This window comes from Melopsittacus undulatus, chromosome 3 (genome assembly GCF_012275295.1).
Source record: "Melopsittacus undulatus isolate bMelUnd1 chromosome 3, bMelUnd1.mat.Z, whole genome shotgun sequence".
NCBI lineage: Eukaryota > Metazoa > Chordata > Aves > Psittaciformes > Psittaculidae > Melopsittacus > Melopsittacus undulatus.
In genome coordinates, this window is record NC_047529.1 from 88,114,049 (window position 1) to 88,137,381 (window position 23,333).

The window sequence follows — 23,333 nt, forward strand, 5'->3', positions numbered from 1 at the left end:
ACAGGAGTGGTGTCATCCTCTGACCTATTATAACAGAATCAGCAACCGTTTGCTTTTCTGACCAAGTAACTTACCATGACATGGGCAGTTGCATCACATAAACATGTCTAATGCCTTCTGTGCTCAAAATCCAGACTTACTCTAAACCTGTTAGAAATTAACTTGAAGATGTTGCAAAACATTTGATGCATTTTGCAAAACAGAGATAGGAGACTGCATCTGAGGAAAATGAAGAATGAAGTACTACCTATAGATAGTACAGACTACCAGAACTGAAGCAGGAAAATTAAACATTGGATGGTACATAAGGGAAACTGGTGTGCATGAAAGGTTTGTGCCCTTTCTTTGGCTGCTGGGTAAAAAGGTGCAGAACTTGTGTTTCTTCACCAATTCAGGCCTAAATGCCTGAATTAGTTGGCTAGTTTCTTTGTTTAACAAGTACTACTCTATTGTTGAGCAGCCTCATACTTCATTTTTTGCTTCGACCAAAACTGCTGCTACATGAGGGCTGGGTGCAGGAGATGTGGCTTAATATTAAATGTAATATTCCAAATAACTATACGCCGGGGATCAGAGTCCTTTGACTCTTCTCAGCTTCATGAACAAAGGAGAAGCATTTATGAGATCACATAAAATTTCAAGCCAGTTAAAACTATAGTTCCTAGAGATTACTCTAGAGCTAGTTATTTTATTATTTTGGATAATTATATAAACATGCCAGAGAATGCAACCTAGTTTTCCCACTGTAGCTGCAATACTTGCCTTTTCTCTAATAACCTGTTTGTACATAGTTATTTCTCTCTGTGAAAAATCTGTTTCTGCGGAAATACAAATTTGGGCTTTTATATTTTTCTCACTGACTCTCTTCCTTCCTCTTAAGGGAACAATTCAACCTCCTCTTTCTGCCAAAATGTAGTGATTGGTAGCCGTGCTCATTTTTTATAGTGTACTTTTTTTGTTACAGCCATAGCTATGTGGCCAGATTCATAAAGTTGGTAGGATAGTGATGTATTCATATGTTTTAATGAGAAAATAAACAAGCTAAGGCTTGTCGGCAACATGGACAATGGGATTAAGTACACCCTCAGCAAGTTTGCTGATGACACCAAGCTGCGTCGGGGCAATCCCATGCACAGCTTCAGGCTGGTCAGAGATTCAGAGCAACCCTGTGGAGAAGGACTTGGGGGTGTTGGTTGATGAGAAACTTAACATGAACCGGCTTCAGTGTGCGCTCACAGCCCAGAAAGCCAACCGCATCCTGGGCTGCATCAAAAGGAGCATGACCAGCAGGTCAAAGGAGGTGATCCTGCCCATTTACTCTGCCCTCGTGAGACCCCACGTGGAGTATTGTGTGCAGTCCTGGTGCCCTCAACATGGAGCTTTTGGAGAAGTCCAGAGGAAGGCCATGAGGATGATCAGGGAGCTGGGGCACCTCCCATATGAAGACAGGCTGAGAAAGTTGGGCCTGTTCAGCCTGGAGAAGGTTACGTGGAGACCTCATAGCAGCCTTCCTGTATCAGAAGGTGGCCTGCAGGGATGCTGGAGAGGGACTCCATCAGGGACTGTAGTGACAGGACAACGGATAACAGGTTTAAACTTCAACAGGGGAAGTTTAGATTGGATATAAGGAAGAAGTTCTTTACTGTAAGGGTGATGAGGCACTGGAACAGGTTGCCCAGAGAAGTCATAAATGTCCCATCCCTGGCAGTGCTCAAGGACAGGTTGGACAGAGCCTTGGGTGACATGGTTGAGGGTGAGGCTTCCCTGCACATGGCAGGGGTGTTGGAACTGGATGATCTAAAGGTCCTTTCCAACACTAACCATTCTGTGATTCTATGAAGTTTTATGGCTCAACATATTATATAGCTGAACTTCTGAGGTTTCTCAGTTTGACTCATCCTAAAACTGTCTACATTTACGACTAATGCAAGTTTTTGTTATCTGTTGCCTTCTTTATCATGATGAAACAGTGTCTTTGAAGCCTGCTGGCAGAGATCATTCTTAGAAAATGATTATCATGTTGCTGGTATTTCTTCAGATCTGGGTGGATGTTTCAAACATCCCATCTCAATTTCTGGACTAAGCAGACAACACCATTTTCCAGAATTAATCCAAAGAAGATAGCTAACCAAGGGAGAATTCGGTTCAAGTTCAATGTAACTGCAAAAGAAAACAGAACAAATTTATAACTTACTACTGAAGATGACCATGTAAACATGTGAGATTTCATATTAATTTGTATGTATAAGAAATCACACAAATACGTTAAAAGTCTGAATTCCAAAGCCATGCATAAAAGTAACATGAAATTTTCATTTTCCAAACACACAACAAATTCTATTTTATGTTTCCATGATCCATGATGAGTTCTTTCAAATTCTAACTGATGGATCTGATCGATATAATACAGCATATACAAAGAGATGATGGTGAGATGAGGTGATTTTTATTATTTTCATAGAGTATTTTGTTTCATTCCCTTTCTATTAAAGTCTACAGAACAGTTTTAAGCTAGAGCTATTTCAGTCACATTTCTGATACTGATTAAAAATATAATAAGAATTTCTCTAACAGAAACAGAAACAGCTGCAAATTCTCACACATTCTATACAAATAATGTAGTAATAAAAAAGCAATAACATACCTCTAATTGCCTGAGAGTTTGATATCAAGACAAACACTTTTATAAATGCAAGGCACAAAGGTGTGTAGTCATGTTCCCAAATAACAGCTGGAATTAGCAAAAGCTTTCCATAGCTGGACAACAGCAGTGCTTTGAGAAGTAAAATGAAGTCAGACTTCGTTTTCAGCATCTCAGGTCTCATCCACCATAAAGAAATAAAAATGCCAACCAAAAATGAAGTTTGTTCTAAGAGGAAATAAGAGGAGTTGGAAAGAGAGAATGAAGCACCAAAATCAAGTCCTCTCTTAAGATGAATTTCAGTGAAACAATGTGTCCCAAATGCAACTTAGCCATTGTTATTTAAAAGACATACACAAATATGAGTATCTTCCATCTCCTGTATTCACTTTAACACTGGAGTACTACTTACACTAATTCTGCATAATGACATTCAGAATAATCATGACATTCAGAATAGGACTGTCATACTCAATTTCTGACACCATACTGCACAGGAAGTTTATAATTATTTTTCCTTTTTAACAAAAGGAGAGGGGTCTTTTTCAGCTGTTTGTTAACCTATAAAACATAATCAGTACTTGTCATCTTTGAAAAGGTCACCAGCAATGAACTCTTTCCATCCAGCATAAGAAGACTAAGGTGAAAATATTACTGAGCTGTTAGACTTTTTTATACCACTGTGTCCCTGTATAATATTAGAATTAATGCAGATGTCAAAGCAACTCTCATGGCAACTGTAGTAGATGAATTACTACTGAAAAATGAGTTTCAAAATTTTTACTGATGTGTTATGAAAGCAACATGAGATGACACACAAGTTAAACTCTTAATGTCTAAGAGGAATACAGATTTTAGTCTGTGGCCTTGATTTAAACACCATGAACAGAAAAAGTATTAGAATAAAGTATCAACCAAAATAATAGAAACCCCCTGCCCTGCCTTCAATGTAGTCTTAAAGCATAGGAGTATTTATTCTACTCTGTATTTTTGTGTATTCATTTAAAAACTCCCAAACAATAGATACAGCTTTTCCCAATTATTTACTTCTGTAAGGATCATCCTATTGTTGCATCACCTTAATGAATAAGCCTTGGATTCAACATGAAATATGGAATTAAGCTGAGCTTTACACTGGTCTTCAAACTATACAAATGAATAGAGACAAAGATTTCTTAAAATTGCCACTTTTCAGTGTTTTACTACCTAATGCTGATCATATCTGTCTGAACTATAATCAGGATCAAAACATGCATCTGCATTAAATGGAGACAAATTAGAGTGTGTGTATACTGGTTTAACCATACTGGGTTGGACATAATATCCATTCTGTGTTAATTTTTGCAATACAAGCTTGTTGAAAAACTCATGAAGCTATTCAATGCTTAAGGAGTAGATAGTGACAGGAACTAATCATTGACCTTACCTAAAGAAGCTATACCAAACATTCTATAAAAATCCCATTCCTTGGCATATCTGATTAAGTCATCAGGATCTGTATTTTGGCTTGAATCCTGCAGTTGCAACCACCTGAGATAAGCTTCACAAAGCAAACAAAATATGCAGAGCTTCCCATGAATCTGGTAAATGTAGAATAATGAAAACATTAGTATCAAATCAGTAAAGCATCAGTATGAAATTGGTATTTAAAATATATTTCAACATCTCTACACAAACAAGCTCTGTAGCTTTATTATCTTTGTTTAGAAATAATAGCAAATTACTTCTGTTGAGCCACTAGTTCAGCACATCACCCTTTTAACATCAGTTCACATGATAGGCAAATTAGAGGGTGCAGAAAATTGCATGAGCAGTTCCATACAGCAGGTATGAATAGCATTTCTAAAGCCTGCTTTATACTCTTTTTATTGTGAAGGATGTTTCAGTTACGAATATAAAACTAAAGTTTTTTTGTATAATTATATCTGTAGAAATATAGCATCGACATTATTAGCATTAGTAAAATCACACTATCAAAAATTAAAGGTTAAGGACAACTACTTCATTCAGTGACTGGCTTAAATAGCCTTGTTTCTTTTCTTCCCTGGAACAATCTCCTTAGGAAAAGATTAGCAATGTAGTTATACTAAAAATGTATCTTAGTTCAGATAAGGGTGAGGGACCAAAAATAAATAAAGCAATATAACCAAGCAAAACTTAAAAACATCCTCTGAAGTGACTGCAAAAATGTTATCATGAGGGCCCACAGTTACCATGTTTCCATACTAAACAAGTCTATATGTCTATGTGCAGTTAATTCTGGTTTTATACAGATTTAAATAAACCAGCATAATTTCCGTGTATGGATTCTACTTTTTCCATTACAGACTAGTTATGCCAATTATGCATACATGCACAGTTTAAAATTCAACTCAATTTATTTGAATAGATGAAATTTCCACAGGTGTAATAGTTCTTTCAGAAGCCTCACAGAAAACATCATGACCAGTCTCCAAAAGCACTGCTTAATTAAAAATCTTAGTCAGATTTATGCCTGAAAGACAAAGTGAGTATATTTATCTACATCATTAAACACTGGGCTGGCCAAGAGGTATTAGTGTGAACACAGCATACACTTATTTGTGGATAGTTTGTTCTAGACAAGCTTCCCTCTCCTGGGAATTTAATCCTTAAAGTAAAAATACATGATTCTGTCAGAAAAGCTATACTTCTACACTCCAGCCTGGCCAGCACAACTAACTATGTAACTCTGCATCAACACTTCATGTGAAAGCCTCTATCATTTGCTATAGTTTCAAGGGCATAGTTATATGATAAGGAATTGGTACAGTAGGTTAAATTAACATAGTATTAGTAATATGGTATGTTATGGTACTATAGCTCATTTCAGAAAGAATTGTTTCCAACAGAAATTTAGTTTGGAAATTAATTTGAAATTAGATCTTTCCCTTCCAATGCAATTAGCACATCATCCTTGTAACATCAATTAACATGACAGGCAAATTAGATTGTGTAGGAAACTGCAGGAGCAGTTCCATACAGTTCCTTCTCTTCCCTTTACATGTAAATAGACTGCTGTATTTGCTGGTATTGCAGCATCACAGCTGTGGAGACAGTAACTTTCACCAGCTGGAGTCTGAGATTTCATGTGTTCTATTCATGATATAACTGGTTCAGCTTGCTGGAACCAGTGGAAGGGCAGGACCATAAGAGACTCTAAAATTTTACAATTATTACAATCAACTTGCCAAATGTAAATACATCTTTAACAAAAAAGTCACAGGGTGGGGGGATAGCAACTTACATTTATCTTTGTATTGAAAAGAATGTGCCTGTATGCTTGTGCTTTACATAAAACAGCATTAATCAAGATGATAACAGGATCATACTCAATGTATTTGTCCACTGGTTTCTGGCAGGATTTCTGAAAGTCACAAAATAACAAGAATTAGGGGGAAAAAAAGGCAAGGGTTTATGAAATTTATTCGTCCAGTTGGAGGAAACTGGTTCCCCCAATCTTAGCAAAACTACATAAATCCAAATAGCTACTGAATTCTTATTAGTCTTTCCTTAATGCAATCTTCATTTTCAATCAGTTTTTAATCCATTCAGAATAATTTCTTCCCCACTATCAACACTGCAGTTGATACAGACTTCCCCTATAAAGCAAAGATACATTATTGATTTTTACAGGCTTCAGATTAATACAGATAATAAATTATGCAAGGATGTATTTAGTCATCATTTTGTGCCCTAAAGATGCAAAAAACCCCTCAAACTACCTCCCAAGACACAAGAAATGCACTGGTATTTAGTTAAGGGTTAACTGATCATGGCTTACCTACTGGATATCTTGGTGGGGGGTTTGGTATTTTTTGAAAAAAAAAAAAAAAAACAACACTGGTTTCTTCTATCACATCCTTCTTTTCAGAGACGCTTTATCCTCCTAGCCTAGCCTACCTTTTTCTCCCTTACAAGAAGACAGTAATTGTTTTTTTACTGTTGCATTGTTCTTCCATACTAGTAAATTGTCCAGATATTTCAACCAATTTTTCATTATTGAACAAACACCAATATATTCAGGACATTAATAATGTAGTTTTCACAGCACAGATACAGCCAAAGAGTCAGAAGTTGCTACTGACAACTTCTGTTGTCAGTAGATTAGATCATTACATTAGATCATTACTTAGATCATTAGATCATTACTTGTCCAATACATCTGCTGTTTCCCACTGTCCCACTGTGCTTACTAGAAGGGTTATTTCACCCAGACCACTGAGAACTGCTTGACAATCCCCTTCAGATTTATTGATATATCTTCATGGCTGAACATTTCTTGATTTGAGTTAAATGAGAAGGGCTAACAGAAGACCATTACACTAACTGTGAACAGGATGGTTAAATAACAGTTCTACAAAAGGCTCACCTAGCAGACCTCAGGGAGAAATAACTTCTAGCAGAGAGCAAGCACTTCAGCTCAAACAAGTGCATTCACAAAAGAATGCTCGCCTGTAGGTGAGTTTCTCCTCCAACCTGTCCTCAGCTAATCCCTCTCCCCTGGGCCTTCACATTAGCTGCCATCCTCAAAGTACAACAGTCACAGAAACTCTATTTCCATTTTAATGAGTGCATGGCTGTGCATTGCCATAATAGAAATCCGCATACAGAGCTTTCCCAAACGGTGCAGCAGTCAAAAATGCAGCATTAGAGATCACATACCTACAGACAAACTCTCAGGAAAGAACAAAAAGCTTTTTTTGGACGTTATAGAGATTCCTTATGTTCAAAGTTAAGTTTGCCTTGTTATTTACCAGAATTATTATTGGAGAATTTAAGGTTGCAAAATTTCATTATCAAATTGACTCAAAAGTCCATCATCCACACCAAGAATAACATCCAAACATATGTGTGAGTTTAATAGTGTCTAAGGAATATTGCTACCACTAACCCATATTTCTTGGTCCAGCTCAAGAAAAAAGCCTAACTAAGTCATTTGGATTAGACAAGAAAACACTGTGTATGACAGTACATAATTTAGAAGTAATTAATTAAAAAACTGACTCAATTAACCAACAGTTTGATAGGTCTAAAATGATACTGAGTGAGATGGAAAGAAAGGACATAATTAACAGAAGACCACAGCTAAATGAGTTAAAAGAGTCAAAAACAAATTGCAGCTATAATTAAAGGCAGTGCCTTGCTTCATTTATTTCTACAGGGAAACCATGACCACATATCTTTATGGGTGGTAATTTACATATGTCAAATCTCTGGGTTAATGTAGCACAGGAAATCTCTTTTTTTAATAGGCTTATTCACACAAGCATTAGAAAGAACATACAAAAGAAGATTACCCTTGAATACAATAGGTGTAATAAAGGTTAGATGAAGGATATCCTACATACCCCAGGATTTATTATGCTCTCAAATTTTCCTACAACAGAACATTTTTTGACCAGGGTCAAAAATCTTTCTGAGAAAAGGAAAGAATGGTCTTTTCAAGTGAAGGGTGTGAATAAAACACCAATCAAAACACCAGTCAAAAACCCTGCAGTTAAGAGGTACTGAAGATTTTCACTAACAGCTGCCATGAATTTTAGCTGCCATCTAAAATTTATCAGGCCAACCCTCCAGGCAAAACCAGGGACAGGGAAATTCTACTGCAGATATGTCGGAAGACTGCTACAAGCAAATACACAAATAGTGGTATTATCCATAAGAATGTGTCTTCTGCTCCACAGATATGAGAATGATGTTTAATTCAGTATTTCAGCATACCACCACCAAACACTTAAGAATCCTATTTCTGTGTTGTGGTATGGAATACCTCTTTGGCTAGTTTGGGTCAGGTATCCTGTCTCTGCATGCTCCCAGCCCCCCCTCCTCCCTGGCAGAGCATGAGACTCACAGAGTCCTTGGTCAGAGTAAACATTACTTAGCATCAGCTGAAAAACATTGGTGTTATCAGCTCTGTTCCCAGACTGAAAGTCAAAACACAGCACTGCGCCACCTACTAAGAAGGAGAAAAATTGACTGCTACTGCTAAACCTGGGACACTTTTATGCTACTTCAACAGGAAAAGATAACCTGCTGGGTTTTGTTGTCATAAAACAGCAGCCATCTTCAAGGACCTTTCACACACACACACATTCACGTCTATCTCTTCTACAGCTAGATGAGAGCTCTATTCTTACTATACTTTATTTCTATGTGAGTCTCAACTGTATGAAAGAAAAGTCTTCTGTGCTTATCCAGGCTGAGACCTAGCCAGCGTGAGATCATTCAGGGTTGCCTCAGTCTTCACTGGCAAAGGCTCTGACCGCAGCACCCGAGTCTTAGAAGGCCGACGCAGGGACTGTGAAAATCTAGACCTTGGGCCCACTGTACAAGAGGATCTAGTTCAAGACCATCTTAAGAACCTGAATGTGCACAAGTCCATGGGACCTGATGAAATCCATCCGCGGGTTCTGAAGGAGCTGGCGAATGAAGTCGCAAAGCCACTGGCCATCATATTTGAAAAATCATGGCAGTCTGGTGAAGTTCCTGATGACTGGAAAAAGGGAAATATAACCCCCATTTTCAAGAAGGGAAAAATGGATGACCCGGGGTATAACAGACCAGTCAGTCTCACCTCTGTGCCTGGCAAAATCTTGGAGCAGATTCTCCTGGAAGGCATGCTAAGGCACATGAAAAACAGCAAGGTGCTTGGTGACAGCCAGCAGGGCTTCACTAGGGGAAATCCTGCCTGACCAATTTGGTGGCCTTCTATGACGGGGCTACAAAGATGATGGACAGGGGTGGAGCAGTCGACGTCATCTACCTGGACTTGTGCAAAGCGTTCGACACTGTCCCACATGACATCCTTGTCTCTAAATTGGAGTGTCATCAATTTGATAGGTGGACCACTCAGTGGATAAAGAACTGGCTGGATGGCCACACTCAAAGAGTTGTGGTCAATGGCTCAATGTCCAGCTGGAGACCAGTAACAAGTGGTGTCCCTCAGGGATCGGTGTTGGGACCGGTCTTGTTCAACATCTTTGTTGCTGACATGGACAATGGAATTGAGTGTGTCCTCAGCAAGTTTGCCGATGACACCAAGCTGTGTGGTTCTGTTGATACACTGGAGGGAAGGAATGCCATTCAGAGGGACCTTGACACACTTGTGAGGTGGGCTGATGCCAACCTCATGAAGTTTAACCATGCCAAGTGCAAGGTCCTACACCTGGGTCGGAGCAATCCCAGGCACAGCTACAGGTTGGGCAGAGAAGAGATTCAGAGCAGCTCTGTGGAGAAGGACTTGGGGGTGTTGGTCAATGAGAAAATGAACATGAGCCGGCTTCAGTGTGTGCTTGCAGCCCAGAAAGCCAACTGTATCCTGGGCTGTATCAAAAGGAGTGTGACCAACAGGTCGAAGGAGGTGATCCTGCCCCTCTGCTCTGCTCTTGTGAGACCTCACTTGGAGTATTGCGTGCAGTTCTGGTGTCCTCAACATAAAAAGGACATGGAACTGTTGGAACAAGTCCAGAGGAGGGCCATGAGGATGATCAGGGGACTGGAGTACCTCCCGTATGAAGACAGGCTGAGAAAGTTGGGTCTGTTCAGCCTGGAGAAGAGAAGGCTGCATGGAGACCTCATAGCAGCCTTCCAGTATCTGAAGGGGGCCTGGAAGGATGCTGGTGAGGGACTCTTCATTAGGGACTGTAGTGACGGGACAAGGGGTAACGAGTTGAAACTGAAGCAGCAGAGGCTTAGACTGGATATAAGGAAGAAGTTCTTTACTGTTAGGGTGGTGAGGTACTGTAAGGGGTTGCCCAGGGAGGTTGTGAATGCTCCATCCCTGGAAGTGTCCAAGGCCAGGCTGGATGAAGCCTTGGGTGATATGGTTTAGTGTGAGGTGTCCCTGCCCATGGCAGGGGGGTTCGAACTAGGTGATCTTAAGGTCCTTTCCAACCCTAACTATTCTATGATTCTATGATTCTATGTCTTGTGAGACCCACAAACTACCTTACTGCAAAGACTTGTGTGTGCTGCCATGGAATAATTGGACAAAATGAAGATGATGCTATACCATGAGAACATCACAGAATTAGCAGACCCTCTAGGATGAATTTTTCTCCATACCTAGCTTTTATTTTTTTCCCAGCTGTGCTACTAATACATTTGACATTAACCTTAAATGCCTTGGAAGGAAACTTGTGACTACAGCCTGACTTCAGCAAAATCAGCACAAGGAAGAGTTAATGCACACATAGGTTTAACCAGGTAGCTTTATCTAATTAAAGTAATGTAACTTTACGGCCATAGATAATTACTAACACTTTTAGAAGAGATCAGTATAAGCAGCTCAGATATAGAAAACTGCTTGCATGTTTAAAGATTTTAGTCAGGCACTTTAGAGTGAACTACAATACTTGTGCTCACATCTCATTCCCAATTGCAGTTCTGCACGGCGGTATTCAATGTCCAGTTCAGCATGAGAGACACATATCTTTTAATCAAAATCTAGCTTTTTCAGTTTTTGTGTATTCTCAAAGAAATGCCTCAGTTATCATAACCAGGTCTAAAATCTAAAGAAATAACTGGATTTCTCTATTATTTTACCAGTTTTTGATTTCTTCTTTAACTATGTAACTGACATCAATACCAGGAAATAACTTTGAAAAAACCACACATTACTTTGATTAAAAGATACTTCCAGATTACGTTGTAGAAGAGAAAGATCAAGCTTGACATCATAAATTCTATTTACATATCTTCTTCTAACTTGGCAAATTTTAGGAAAATTATGAATATTGGATACTGACACAGAAGTCCAGTAGATACTCTGATCCCCTAAAAAGCATGCCGAATGTATTCAATATTCTAATTCATTTAAATGGGTATTAGTTTAGGAATTGTTCGATGTAGGAATTGTTTGATTTAGGATATTGTTTGAAATATTTAGGAATATTTGACTATGCTTTTCTGTTGCTAAAAGAAACAATCAAAACCAAAACCACCTTCCATTTTGTCCTGGTTTAAACCCTGTCAGCCATAAATCACACAGTCGCTCTCTCACTCCCCCCCCTTTCTTGCCCTCTCCCTGCTCCCAGAAGGATGGGGAGGAGAATCAAAAGAATGCAACTCCCATGGGTTGAGATAAGAACAGTTTAGTAACTAAGGCATAACACAAACCACTGCTGCTACCATCAATAATAATATCAAGAAGGGAAATAACAAAGGAAGAGAATACAACACCTCACCACCTGACAACAGATAACTCGCCCCACCCCACCCAACTGAGCACCAACCGATACTTTGTCCAACCCCGCAGTGCCCTAGCCCTTCCAGGTAACTCCCAGTTACATCCTGGGCATGACGTGCTGTGGTATGGAATACCTCTTTGGCTAGTTTGGGTCAGGCATCCTGTCTCTGCTTCTTCCCATCTTCTTCTCCTCCTCCTTGGCAGAGCATGAGGCTCACAAAGTCCTTGGTCAGTCTAAGCATTTGAGCAGTAACTAAAAACATCAGTGTTATCAGCACTGTTCTCAGGCCGAAAGTCAAGAACACAGCGCTGCGCCAACTACTAAGAAGGAGAAAAATGACTGCTACTGCTGAACCCAGGACACATTTTCATGAGCAAATGCAGCTTTAAAGGAAAAAGAAATCTTCCAGAACCAGTACAACCATACTTCATAGTGTGGTATCAGATTCTATCAAAACAATCCAAAACACTTAAGGAAAGTAACATAAGTTTTAACATTTCAGTTGTATTCAGTAAGACAAAAGAAGCACTGAAATGTTATTTCTGACTTTAGGTTTATCAGCCTTTTATAAAACACTACTCAAAAGATATACCTCTTTGTTCACCAAGGATACTCAACTGCAAACACAGTTCACAAACACATGCCAAATACAACACAGTGTACAAATATCTGAGGACATACCTACCATCATGAAGGGCAAAGTTCCAAATATATGAATATGACTTTCAAAGTCCTCTCTCCAACATTAAAACATAACTGAATTTTTAAGTAAAGGTATTTTGAGATGGGGATGGTCAAAGGGAAAAAAGTTTTTGAAGAGGAAGCCATAGAACATGGCTGAAAATAAAAATATATATTGAATAACTGAACTTCATCCTGAACTAATAATACCATGAAAACCACATCAGGACTACATTTGGAAATCTCTGGACATAAGAAACACCAGTGAAATATTTTAATTTTAGTATTAATTTTGGAATGTTGGTTTGATATTTGCCAAAATTAAGCTATGCTATTTTGCTGGACAACATATACAGCAAATTTTAACAACATTTACACAACTTTAATATGAACATAGGTCCATTTGCATAAATTCATAGGGGAAACTAACATGGACCCATCATCCTGTGAGAGTGCCCTTAATCCCAGTTGCACTCTTAAACAATAAAATGTAATTAGCTTTGCTGCTTTCAGGAATGGGTTCTTTATTATGGATGTGGCTAAGTGTCATTAGCAGCTGAAAAACAAACCAACCCAGTTTCAGATGAATTCCATTTCAGAAAACTGAAATTAAAATCCAGTTTTATCAATTTCTTATGTGATGTTTTCCAGTAGCAAGTTATATAAATAAGAAAAAAAACCCCATTATTTCCCAGAATGATCTTTGTACTCTGGACAGATTCTTTACCTAACCACACAAACACTTTGCATTCAAAGCATTCACAGTCTCTGGCTTACTGCAATAAAAGAGGTTTTCAGTTATTTTTCAATTGCAGAAAAGCTAAATGAAGTGTGCACTGCTCAGGCAACTTGGCTTCCTTATTACAAAACACAAGGGGGATCCTGACTGAGCTCTACATATTACAATGAGTAATTTCTTTGCCTTTGTTAGGGTCTGGTACAATTAACATTTTTTACCCATAACATACATGTAGTTTGAAACCAAGTTTTTAAAAATTGTATGTTTTGCCTTCTATTTCTGAATAAGTAAAGTTTGCTAATTTCTTTCTATATGCATTGCACTGCGACTGCAGAATTTATTCCAGGTTAGCCAAATGTGATTCTTTCCCCCCTATGATATTAATATCATAATGATGCAGTGTTATCTGAACAGTGTTTCTTGTTACTATTATTAATGGTTGGTTCATAACATATTCCATGAAGATTTGCTGTACTATTTACAGATTACTTAAGTTTTAAGGATCTCAAAATATCCTTAAGATATCCTCTATAAAGAGCCATCTAGGCTTGCTTTCACCATCACTCCTGGTTTAGAATAATGAAAACATCAGCACATTCATAGCACAGGACTAGAACAAGATCCATGAGTTGCAAAGTGACCACCAGCAGTCACCTTCATTGGAGGCAACTGTGACATGCCTGTGCATCCCACCCCAAACACCCCACCACCCCAGTTATCACTGAAGAAAATCCACACTGAAAAGGTCTCCCTGAGAAGGTGAGCTTCTTCAGAATTTTACTGTCCATTTTTAAGTACCTTTAAGTTATTTTTAAAGAACAATATTCCACCTGTCGCTTGTAACAGCACCTTTACAGCAAAATATATGCAGGATCAGAAAAAGGTATGTTCACTAAAAGCAAAGGAATGTGTGATACCAGATGTCTGGGTTATGCTTCTGCTGAAACTGCCCTTGATTAAAGAAAACAGATTTAAAAAGATGTTACAGAACTTGAAGGATTTGTGGCAGTTAGCCACACTGCACAGCTCTTAAAAAAGGCATGACCTTTCCATCCCAAGTTTCATGGTACTCCATGAACTTATATGCTTGACAGAAGAAGGTTCCTTTTGTTTCTTCAGTATCCATTGCAAATTTATTTCCAGGGTGGATAGTAACCTTGTGAGGTCTTTAGTGCTTTCCTGCATTACAATTACAATACGGAGCTCAAATAAACTTTTAGTTGTCTTAAGAGCAATAAAAATGCTGCAGGAACTGAACTGAAGCAGCACCATGAATATTACGCTGAATTTCCAAAATTGTACTCTAATATTGTGGGCTGGAAACAGATGTTCCCTAATGAAATCTCTAACTATTTGCCTCTGGAAAAAAAATCTTCAACAGATTAAAAACACAATACCAATCATGGTATTTCACTTAGACATTCAAATCTTCTACCTGGAAATTACACTCAGATCAGATTAAACACATCCTAAAAATAAATGTAGGACTAGACAGAAGATGCTGTCAGGAGAACTTGGCTTCTTCAACCTCAAGATCATGTTCCGGAAGGTGATGAGTGACAGGAACATCCTGAGAATCTGCATCTCAAGATACAGATAACTTTAAACTAGGACTGGGAGAAATCTGTAGGTCAGTATAAAACAGTGATGATCTTGGCAATGTTCTGCTTGTTCCAAATTTTTTGGGGCTGTTTATGTTACATGTCATATGGAACATATCAGTTGTTGAGGTTTTTTTTTTTCTCTTAATGTGTCAGTATTTTAATGTATTACTTAAAAATGGGAAACACAAGTATCCCAAAGCTTTTTAGCAACAAAAAAAAAAAGTATCTAGATTATGTCCACTGGCTGTGTGTCATTATACAATCTTCCCGTATTCTTTCCACTTTTTCTCTCTTTAAGCTATAATAGAGTAGCAGTACTCAAAGCTCTAATTCCACAAAGACAGATGAAAGTTGTTCTCAGGGTGGGTGATCACCCCTTCTAATCTTACCTCGGACCTCCAATTTGCCTTAAATATTTCACCTTTTTGTAAGTTTTTAGAGCCCTACACTCTTAAGTTTTATAAATACCTGATATAAATAAGGTTTCACACTGGCAAGTGGGATCTTTATAGTTTCTGAAGTGGAGAAGACTTCTAAGCTATCCTTACCATCAGGTTAGGATGGTTCCTAACACCAAGAAACTCATCCTGCTCATGAAAGTTTGAGAAGGGTATCAAATGACATTCTGTACTCAGCTATTTTTTGTTATCAGTAGTGTGACTGTTGTTCATGTCTCTGGCCAGAGCACAGCATTCCCTGCATGGAGTAAAATGCCTGCAGAGGAATAGTGCAGTCCTTCCAGATTAAAAGGGAAAAATAAAACAAGAACTGCCCTATGAGAAACCATAAGGTCTTGGTAGAAGGAGACAACAGCAATGCTTTCCTGCACTAAACAGATAAAAATGAATTCAGATCAGCCCAATTGAAGTAATCTTTTGATCTTGCCAATCTTCTAACATTCTCATCTCCACTTTATAAACCATGTTTCTTACTAACATGCTTTCAATTGCTTGTTGCTTGTGTGGACCACCCCTATTATCAGCACTTCCTGAGTGTCCAGAAATAGAGAGAAAGGCTTAGAGAGGATGACGCTGTCATGGTTTAACCCCAGCTGGCAAGTAAGCACCACACAGCCACTCCCTCACTCCCTCCCTCCCCACAGCAGGATGGGGGAGAGAATTGTTACACTAAAGGTGAGAAAACTCATGGATTGAAGACAGTTTAATAGGCAAAGCAAAAGCCACACACAGAACCAGAGCTAAACAAGGAATTAATTTGCTGCTTCCCACTGGCAGACATTCAGCCATCCCCAAGACAGCAGGGCTCCATAATGCGTAACAGTTACCTGGAAAGACAAACACCATCACTCTGAACATCTCCATTTTCTTCTTCCCCCAGCTTTATGTGTTGAGCATGACACCATATGGTCTGGGATATCCTTTGGGTCAGTTGGGGTCAGACGCCCCGGATCTGTCCCCTCCTAGTTTCTTGTGCACTCCCAGCCTCCACACTGGTCGGGAGGTGTGAGAAGAAAAGGCCTTGACACTGTGTAAGCACTGCTCAGAAGTAACTAAAACATCCACTAATTATCAACAATGTTTTCAGCACAAACCTAAAGCATAGCCCCATACCAGTGATTATGAAGAAAATTAACTCTGTCCTAGCCAAAACCAGCATAGGCATGCACCAGATAACAGCAACTAGGTCTACGACTGAAATTGAACCATAACAACCCACAGCATGGATAGAGAAAACAGACTGGTAGGATCAAGTGAAAAATGGTACAGATCTGGAACTGTATGAAGAAAGGTGGACAGAATTCCAATTTGCTAGGAGCATGTGACTATTTGCTCTTTCTTTTACACTGCTTGTAAGAGTTTGGTGCTTACAATGAACACAGCAACTGGGACCCAAGTCTGATTCTGCACAGGATACCACAGCTCCAGAAGTCCAGGCTCTTTGATTCACCAATGGTTAAACAATAAGAGGAAGAAGTGCCATCTACTTGCTCCCAGTTTGCCCAGAGATTATCATGGCCAAATTAATAAGAGTAATTGATGACTTTGGTTTACACGATGGGCTAAATCTTATGTGATATGGCTGCAGGCATAAGCTTTATACTTGTCCTTTTGTATCCAACTTGTCCTTGATTTCAAAGGCAAGTTTCAAGTTCCACATGAACTCTATAGAAACTATTAACATTTTCATGATGTACCAATGACACGTTTTGACTGCATGATCTGACTACCAACGATCTGATGTAATTTATATTCACTGCTAAACATGATGCATTATACTAACACAAAAAAGCAACTAACAATCAATTTCTCCTTGTAGTGTGCATGTCTGAAGCCTGCAGAAACCAATATCTGTTACTTTGTCTTCTACCTAAGAAAACTGCTGATCTCTCTAGCTTTTGAAACATCTGCAGAGATTTTTATGTATATTTTTAGTTGGTTTATGCTCTACAGCAACAAGCCATTTTAACTGCCTGCTGGGCTGGGATAAAGAGAAGGATGTGAATCAGCTCTTTCTACTCCCATCAGTAATTTGTACACATCTTATTTTCACAGCCTTTAGTTGATAACAGAAGCTGAAATCTAACACATACATCTTTCAGCTTGAGCTAACCACTATTTCCCCAACTAGAAACTAGTCACAGACGTCTGTGATCTGGCTGCCCTTGATCTCTATTTTTGATCCAGGAAATGTCTGAATAACTCAAAGTTATAAAGTTGTAAAGGAATTCATCACAGGTTTCATACAAAGCTTTCTTGTCATCCATTATCTTTATAGCTTCAGGATTAGTAAATAAATCCATCTCCTATCAGCATTCTCAAAGTGCCAAGGGCTACAAAACGGGGGGAAACCACCCAAAAGGAAGCTGAATGATACACAACTAGTTCCTTACAAAACACAAATAACAATTGGCTCAAACCCAGCACTTTGCCAATTTTATAAGGAGCAGAGAGGATGTTGTGAAACACACAGATAAAAGGCTTAGACAAGATGTATTTGCAGATCCCTCTATTCCAAAATTCTTTTCTCCTTACACTGAAATAGAGGATGTTAAGTCAAAACTAACCACTGGAGACAAGACTCCATAAACCCTATAAAAAATTAAAACAATAATGTAGAAATAGTTGAAAGCACTGCTTAAAATAGCAAATGTTGGTTTGTTGGTTGTTTTTTTTTTCCTGTGGCTGCAAGATCTCCAAGAAAATGTAGCAGACATTAAAAGAATAGTTATTTTAACATCATGAAAACATTTTGGAAAATACTGAACTCTGTGAGAAGCAGAGTAAGAAGAAAAAGCAGTGAACCGCCTAAAAAGTGCTGGAACCATTATGGGAAGTACAGCCACCATAGGTGGTCAGGAGTACAGAGCTCCACACCTGTATATTGAATAATCATTGGTCATACAATCAAAGAATGGTTAGGGTTGGAAGGGACCTAACGATCATCCAGCTCCAACCTCCCTTCAACAATTTCCACTAAACAAGGTTGCTCAAAGCCCCATCCAACCTTGCCTTGAACACTTCCAGGTATGGAGCAGCCACAGCTTCTCTGGGCAACCTGTTTCAATGTCTTAGCACCCTATAATGAAGAACTTCTTCTGAATATCTAATCTAAATGTACCTTTGATCAGCTTAAAGCCATTCCCCATTGTTCTGTCACTTGTCCCCCTTGGCCCTGTAAAAAGTCCCTCTCCAGCTCTCTTGAAGGCCTCTTTAGGCATGAGACAAACCTCGATGCTTAATTTCAGCTGTTTCATAGCTGTGCTGAAGCTGTCTAACCATGAAGCCGGGCTCAGGTCTGCAGTCAGTGAGTTACAAACACAGCACAATGACAATCCCATTGTGGTGCCCAGCACGGGAGTGCCCAGGCCACTGGGCAGTGCTATTGCACAGGTGCCCTCGAGGAACTGGAGGGAAATGATGTTGGGAAGCTCAACAAACAGAAAACAAGATTCCAGGGAACTCCACCATCCGCTGGCCTCTGAGCCGGCCCTAGGTCTAGGCCTAGGCCTAGCACAGGCCCGAAGCAGGGCCCCACAGGACCACGTGCCACCACCTGCTGCTGCTGACATCGAAGCCTCTCACTTGTCCCCTCCACCTCTACCCTCCATTCTCCCTTGCCCACTGCCCGGCCACCCCGACTCACGCAGATGGAGATCCTCAGCACCCCACGCTGGTAGTCCCTATACAGCTCCGCCGCCTCCCTGCTGCACTCGATGCAGCGGTAGGCACCAAGCGCCGCCATGGTGGGCGAACGCACGCTCCGGCCTGTCAGCGCTACAAACGCCTCACTTCCGCGTTCGGGGGCGGAGCCGGGCAGGGCCCGCACCGCCGGGCATTCTGGGAAATGTGGTTTTCTGCTGCCGTCGGCGACCTGGCTTTGTCGGTGTGGGACTCCATGTCCCAGGGGGCAGCGCTGCGGTGCCCGCCTACCTGATGGCGGACCCGTGGGAGAGAGCCCTCTGTCCCCTAGCTAGGCGGAAGAGGTGCGCATGCGCCCTGGGAAGATGGCACCTGCCGAGGGCTCCGGGGCAGTGAGGTTGCTGTGGGTGTCGCTGGCTATATTGGCCATGGTCCGGACCGCGCTGGCCTTGTCCCTGCTAAACCAGGAGCTGCCCCGGCAGCGCCAGGGCCTGGTGGGAGGCTGTGCCTCGGCGGGAGAGTGGGCAGAGCAGTACTCGGCCGAGTGCGGTGAGTCGGGGGCGTTGCCGTGATGACCGCCCTCAGCCTCAGGGCGGGGTGAGGCGGCCGTGAGCCTAGCGGCACAGCGGAACCCAGAGGCCGGGGGGCGGTGGTTCCCCTCTCCTCTCGCCTTCCCCGCCTCGCCACTGTGGAGGGTGGCGGGAGAAGAAGAAAGTGTGGGCGCGCCTCGCCTCATCCCACCCCACCCTGAAGCGCCGAGGGGACGCGGTGCGGGGTCCCTTCCGGCGGCGGGAGGGGGCCCGGCTGTGTGTGTTACAGCTGTTCGCGTTACTGCTGTTCAGCTGACTCATACTGAGGAATCTTCTGTGTGAGCTGCAGCCCCGAGAAGTGGTGTGCCGTGCGGAGCGGAGATGAGACCGCGGCTGTGGGGCTGAGCGGGGGAAAAGCGCTCGCTCCTGGAAAGGGATAGCCGTAGGGCCTGTTGTATCTGTCACACAGCCTCGAGGATTCCTGTTGTCCCACTCCCCAACCTGCCAGGTCTAACCGCTGTGCTCTGCGTGCTTTTTAAACTCGGCTCTCAGTAATGCATAGACATGCAAACTCTTTGTGCTCGTATGATTGAGTTGAACACGGCGTGATGCGTTTTCAACTAGATTTACATGTATTTTCCTGGTCAACTGAATGCTTTTCTTTACGAGCACTCCAAGTTCAGGTAGCAGATCTTCTGGTCTTAGAATCGTACAATTTAAATACAGTTTAACTAAATATAGTTTAAATATCTGTTGCATCAGGGTCATGTGACTTAAGTAATCTCTTATGATCTTTGATCATGAGCATAGTGTGAACGTGCTGTTAAAAATAGCAATCTGAACTACAATGTGCATGTAATACAGATGAAGAAAAAAGTTTTATCAATTCAATATAGGCACTCACTGTTTGTATGAGAATGACTAGTGATGTGTCGTAACTGCTTAACTGTCTGCAGGTGTTTTTTTCCCCTTAATTCATACATTCTGTGCTCATAACAACAATTGCTGTGGTCCCTAAGGACAATATGCAGTTAGTGTAATCCACTAAAAATCACAGGTTTTCTGGAAATACCTTGATAGGAGTTTCCTACGTTTGCCTTTTCCCCCCCCTCTATATGTGTGCTTTTTATCACGGTATGTTAATGCTAAATCAGATTGAGAAAGTTATCTCAGGTGACCATTGCTCCAAGTCATTCAAGCTTAAGCATAAAATCAGAAAGACTTTCACCCAGTGTGAGATAACAGCTGTATACCATACAGTTAATAAACCATTACAGTTAATAAATGGCAAAGTATTTCATTGCATTTCTTCTGGTACTAGAACATGAATGATTGACTCAGGATGTTCCTTCCCAAGTGTATTTGGAAGATTAGATGTTGATTTAATGGTGTATCTTGGTTTAAAGAGACCAGTGTAACTGAGATGGAATTTAAGCAGGAATTCTGCTTAAATCATGAGGTACCTCAGGTACTTTGCATACACTGATTATGAGATAGCCCTTAGTTACAGAACAGTGTACTTACCCTCAAATTGCTGTATATCAGTTTGCTCCTTTCTGTTTACGTCCTGTGGCTAAATAACTTACCAGTTAAAAGATTCCCCTAAGCTTTCACTCTTTGTTTTAGTACAAGTTCCCCAGAAGCTGAGAATCAATTAGTTTCTCTTCTAGCCTACTACAAGGTCCAGGATGATTTCTTTGGCTGATGTTTCTAAGTTTACAATGAGGCAGTGTGGTATGGGTTTGACTGTATCTAACTTGCAAAGGCAGATTCATCTTCCTTATGAGTAAAGCAGTTTGTTGCCCCAAGTATTGCAAGGTTTGGAGGGTCCTTTTTTCCCCATATAACTTGTAATAGGCTGTTCTCACTCCCTACCACCTTATTAAAAATTTTCTTCAATAAATTCTTGCTGTTATGCACAAAATTATTCTGAAGGTTATCTGTTGTCTGTCACGTTCAGTGAGTCCACAGCAATGGCTCTTAACTGTCACAGACTTACCAGCACCAATGCAGAACCAGTAATGTGTTAATAATGCTGTAGCACAGGAGGGTTTGGCCAACATGAAGAACAGAGGGCAGTGTTGAAACCTCTTCATGGCAATGCTTTTGCTGGAAAACTATGTGTGGCCGCTGCTGGACTTTCTGATTTTAAACTGTTCTGCTTTTCGTGACTCTGGCTTCTGTTGTAAACTTCTCCCACTAGTTATCTTTTATGGCTCAACTTAGTTCTAAGGTTCTATTTACAGGGCATGATTTTAGATGCTGTTTTGACTTATCTTTACAAGATGACTGTTTCTCTTTTAGCACTGTACCTGTGAGAAATGGGGAGTTTAGCTAATTGCAACCCTTATGTAATAAAAATATAAGTATAGCACTGCCTGTAAAAGTGAATTAGAAACACACAGTGCCCCCAGCCTTTCCAATTTAGCATAAGATTATATTTACAAACAGTAGGGAAGATAATAAAATTTGGTATTTGCAACATAGAATCAAAGAGATAATACTGTTTATTAGATTTTTCATGTTTATTTTTGAAGTATTTTGAGTAAACAGAGGCTTTAAGATCTGAACATTTAGAAGCCAACAATTCTGTTGGGATAGCAGTTACAGCACCCTGTAGGTGAAGTAGTGACTTCTGTAGTCTGTCAGTCTGGGGGGGTTCTGTTGATTATTTTTGTTTCTTATTTGTTAAACTTTGCTATGCCAACAAGCTGCATTAGACTTATAGGTTTGAATCAATCTTATACTTTTTTTTATACCTCTGAGAACCTTTGTAGATGTTCAGTCAATTATGGTTTACTATTCTGTCTGCTTTATACAGTCCTTATACCTGTTTCCTGGACATCCAGTAGCAGCATCTCTTTCCCTACCTCTGTATGGTCAATTCTGTTTATTTTCTTTTCTGGGATTGGAATGATAATTTTGTCTTCAATTTCTTGGGCCAGAGAATGTAGTCATAATGCCAAATGGGGACATGTCTACACCAAAATTTTCTTTTTTACTTCCAGCTTTCTCCTTTTTTTTATCGCATCCCCTCCTTTTTTTTTTAAGATTTTTTATTATGGTTGTTTCTGTATTTTTAGCCAAAAGAAGAAGTAGTAAGAAAACAAATTATGTAAAAGCAGTCATGGCAACTATTGCTTCCCTGGCTGTGTGGATGTAGTGTTGAGGGCAGAAAGAAGCACTTCATGAAAGCTCTGTCCTGCAGAGTGCCCAGTGGGGAAGCTGTTCAGATGAACATGAGGAAGTGTGAGGTGTGATAATGACACATAAGTGTAACTCTTTGAGTGCCTAAATGTATTTTATCTCTTTTCCCCCAGATTCATCCTTTTTGCACTTCCATGAATCCGATTGTGACATAGGAGGGTCTTCATCTTGTGACTCTGTGCTCTCTCTCAACACAGAAAAAATTCTGGTATGCTGTCAAGAATATAATGTATGAAACAATTTTTAATATATTGTTGAAGTCACAGATCACTTTAGCTGCATAACCAGTTAGAATGAAGTTCAGGCAAATAAATCCAAATGGATTTTATTAATCAGTAGTCATAGGTCCCTAAAAGGCTGCTCATGAAAGTAGTACTGCACCATGAGTCTGTAGGGCTAATTGAAGCTGATGTTTCACTGAAGGCAAACCTTTAACTGGATTAGTCTACTAATTAATATTTTATTTTTAAGGCTGCTGAAAAAGGGAAAGATGTTAATTTTTTTATTCAGATTAAACCTGAGGAGGCTTACCACAAAATGGGTGTGTAGGATAGATAACTTACAATCGCTACAGAAATAATGTGCACATATAAGAGAGGCTTCAGACCATGTTTCAGTAAAT

General features: G+C 40.1%; 2 protein-coding genes across 4 annotated transcripts in view; one reads left to right on the plus strand and one right to left on the minus strand.

Annotated features, from left to right (window-relative positions):
- Window positions 1-1,731: 1,731 nt before the first annotated feature.
- ARV1 (ARV1 homolog, fatty acid homeostasis modulator) lies at window positions 1,732-19,114 on the minus strand. The gene is made up of 5 exons (XM_005148596.4): window positions 18,979-19,114; window positions 5,907-6,026; window positions 4,068-4,221; window positions 2,645-2,869; window positions 1,732-2,160 (listed from the first exon to the last, which is right to left on the minus strand). The coding sequence occupies exons 1-5, from the start codon at window positions 19,075-19,077 to the stop codon at window positions 2,054-2,056; spliced, it is 705 nt and encodes a 234-aa protein (XP_005148653.1). The 5' UTR covers window positions 19,078-19,114; the 3' UTR covers window positions 1,732-2,053.
- Window positions 19,115-19,317: 203 nt separating this feature from the next.
- TTC13 (tetratricopeptide repeat domain 13) overlaps window positions 19,318-23,333 on the plus strand; it is a 41,180-nt gene continuing 37,164 nt past the window's right edge. For all 3 annotated transcript variants that reach the window (XM_005148595.3, XM_031048531.2, XM_031048532.2), the window contains exons 1-2: window positions 19,318-19,523; window positions 22,825-22,919. In XM_005148595.3, coding sequence (XP_005148652.1) covers window positions 19,325-19,523; window positions 22,825-22,919 — 294 coding nt within the window. In that variant the 5' untranslated portion in view covers window positions 19,318-19,324. The remainder of the gene's footprint in view (window positions 19,524-22,824; window positions 22,920-23,333) is intronic.

What these genes read in the sequence shown, in the direction of transcription:
- ARV1 (XM_005148596.4), bottom strand. Translation starts at nt 19,077, where the DNA reads ATGGCGGCGCTTGGTGCCTACCGCTGCATCGAGTGCAGCAGGGAGGCG. An exon ending in TGCTGAGGATCTCCATCTGC is followed by an intron (nt 6,027 to 18,978) that starts GTGAGTCGGGGT and finishes TGTGACTTTCAG; the next exon opens with AAATCCTGCCAGAAACCAGT. An exon ending in TTTTCAATACAAAGATAAAT is followed by an intron (nt 4,222 to 5,906) that starts GTAAGTTGCTAT and finishes TACATTTACCAG; the next exon opens with ATTCATGGGAAGCTCTGCAT.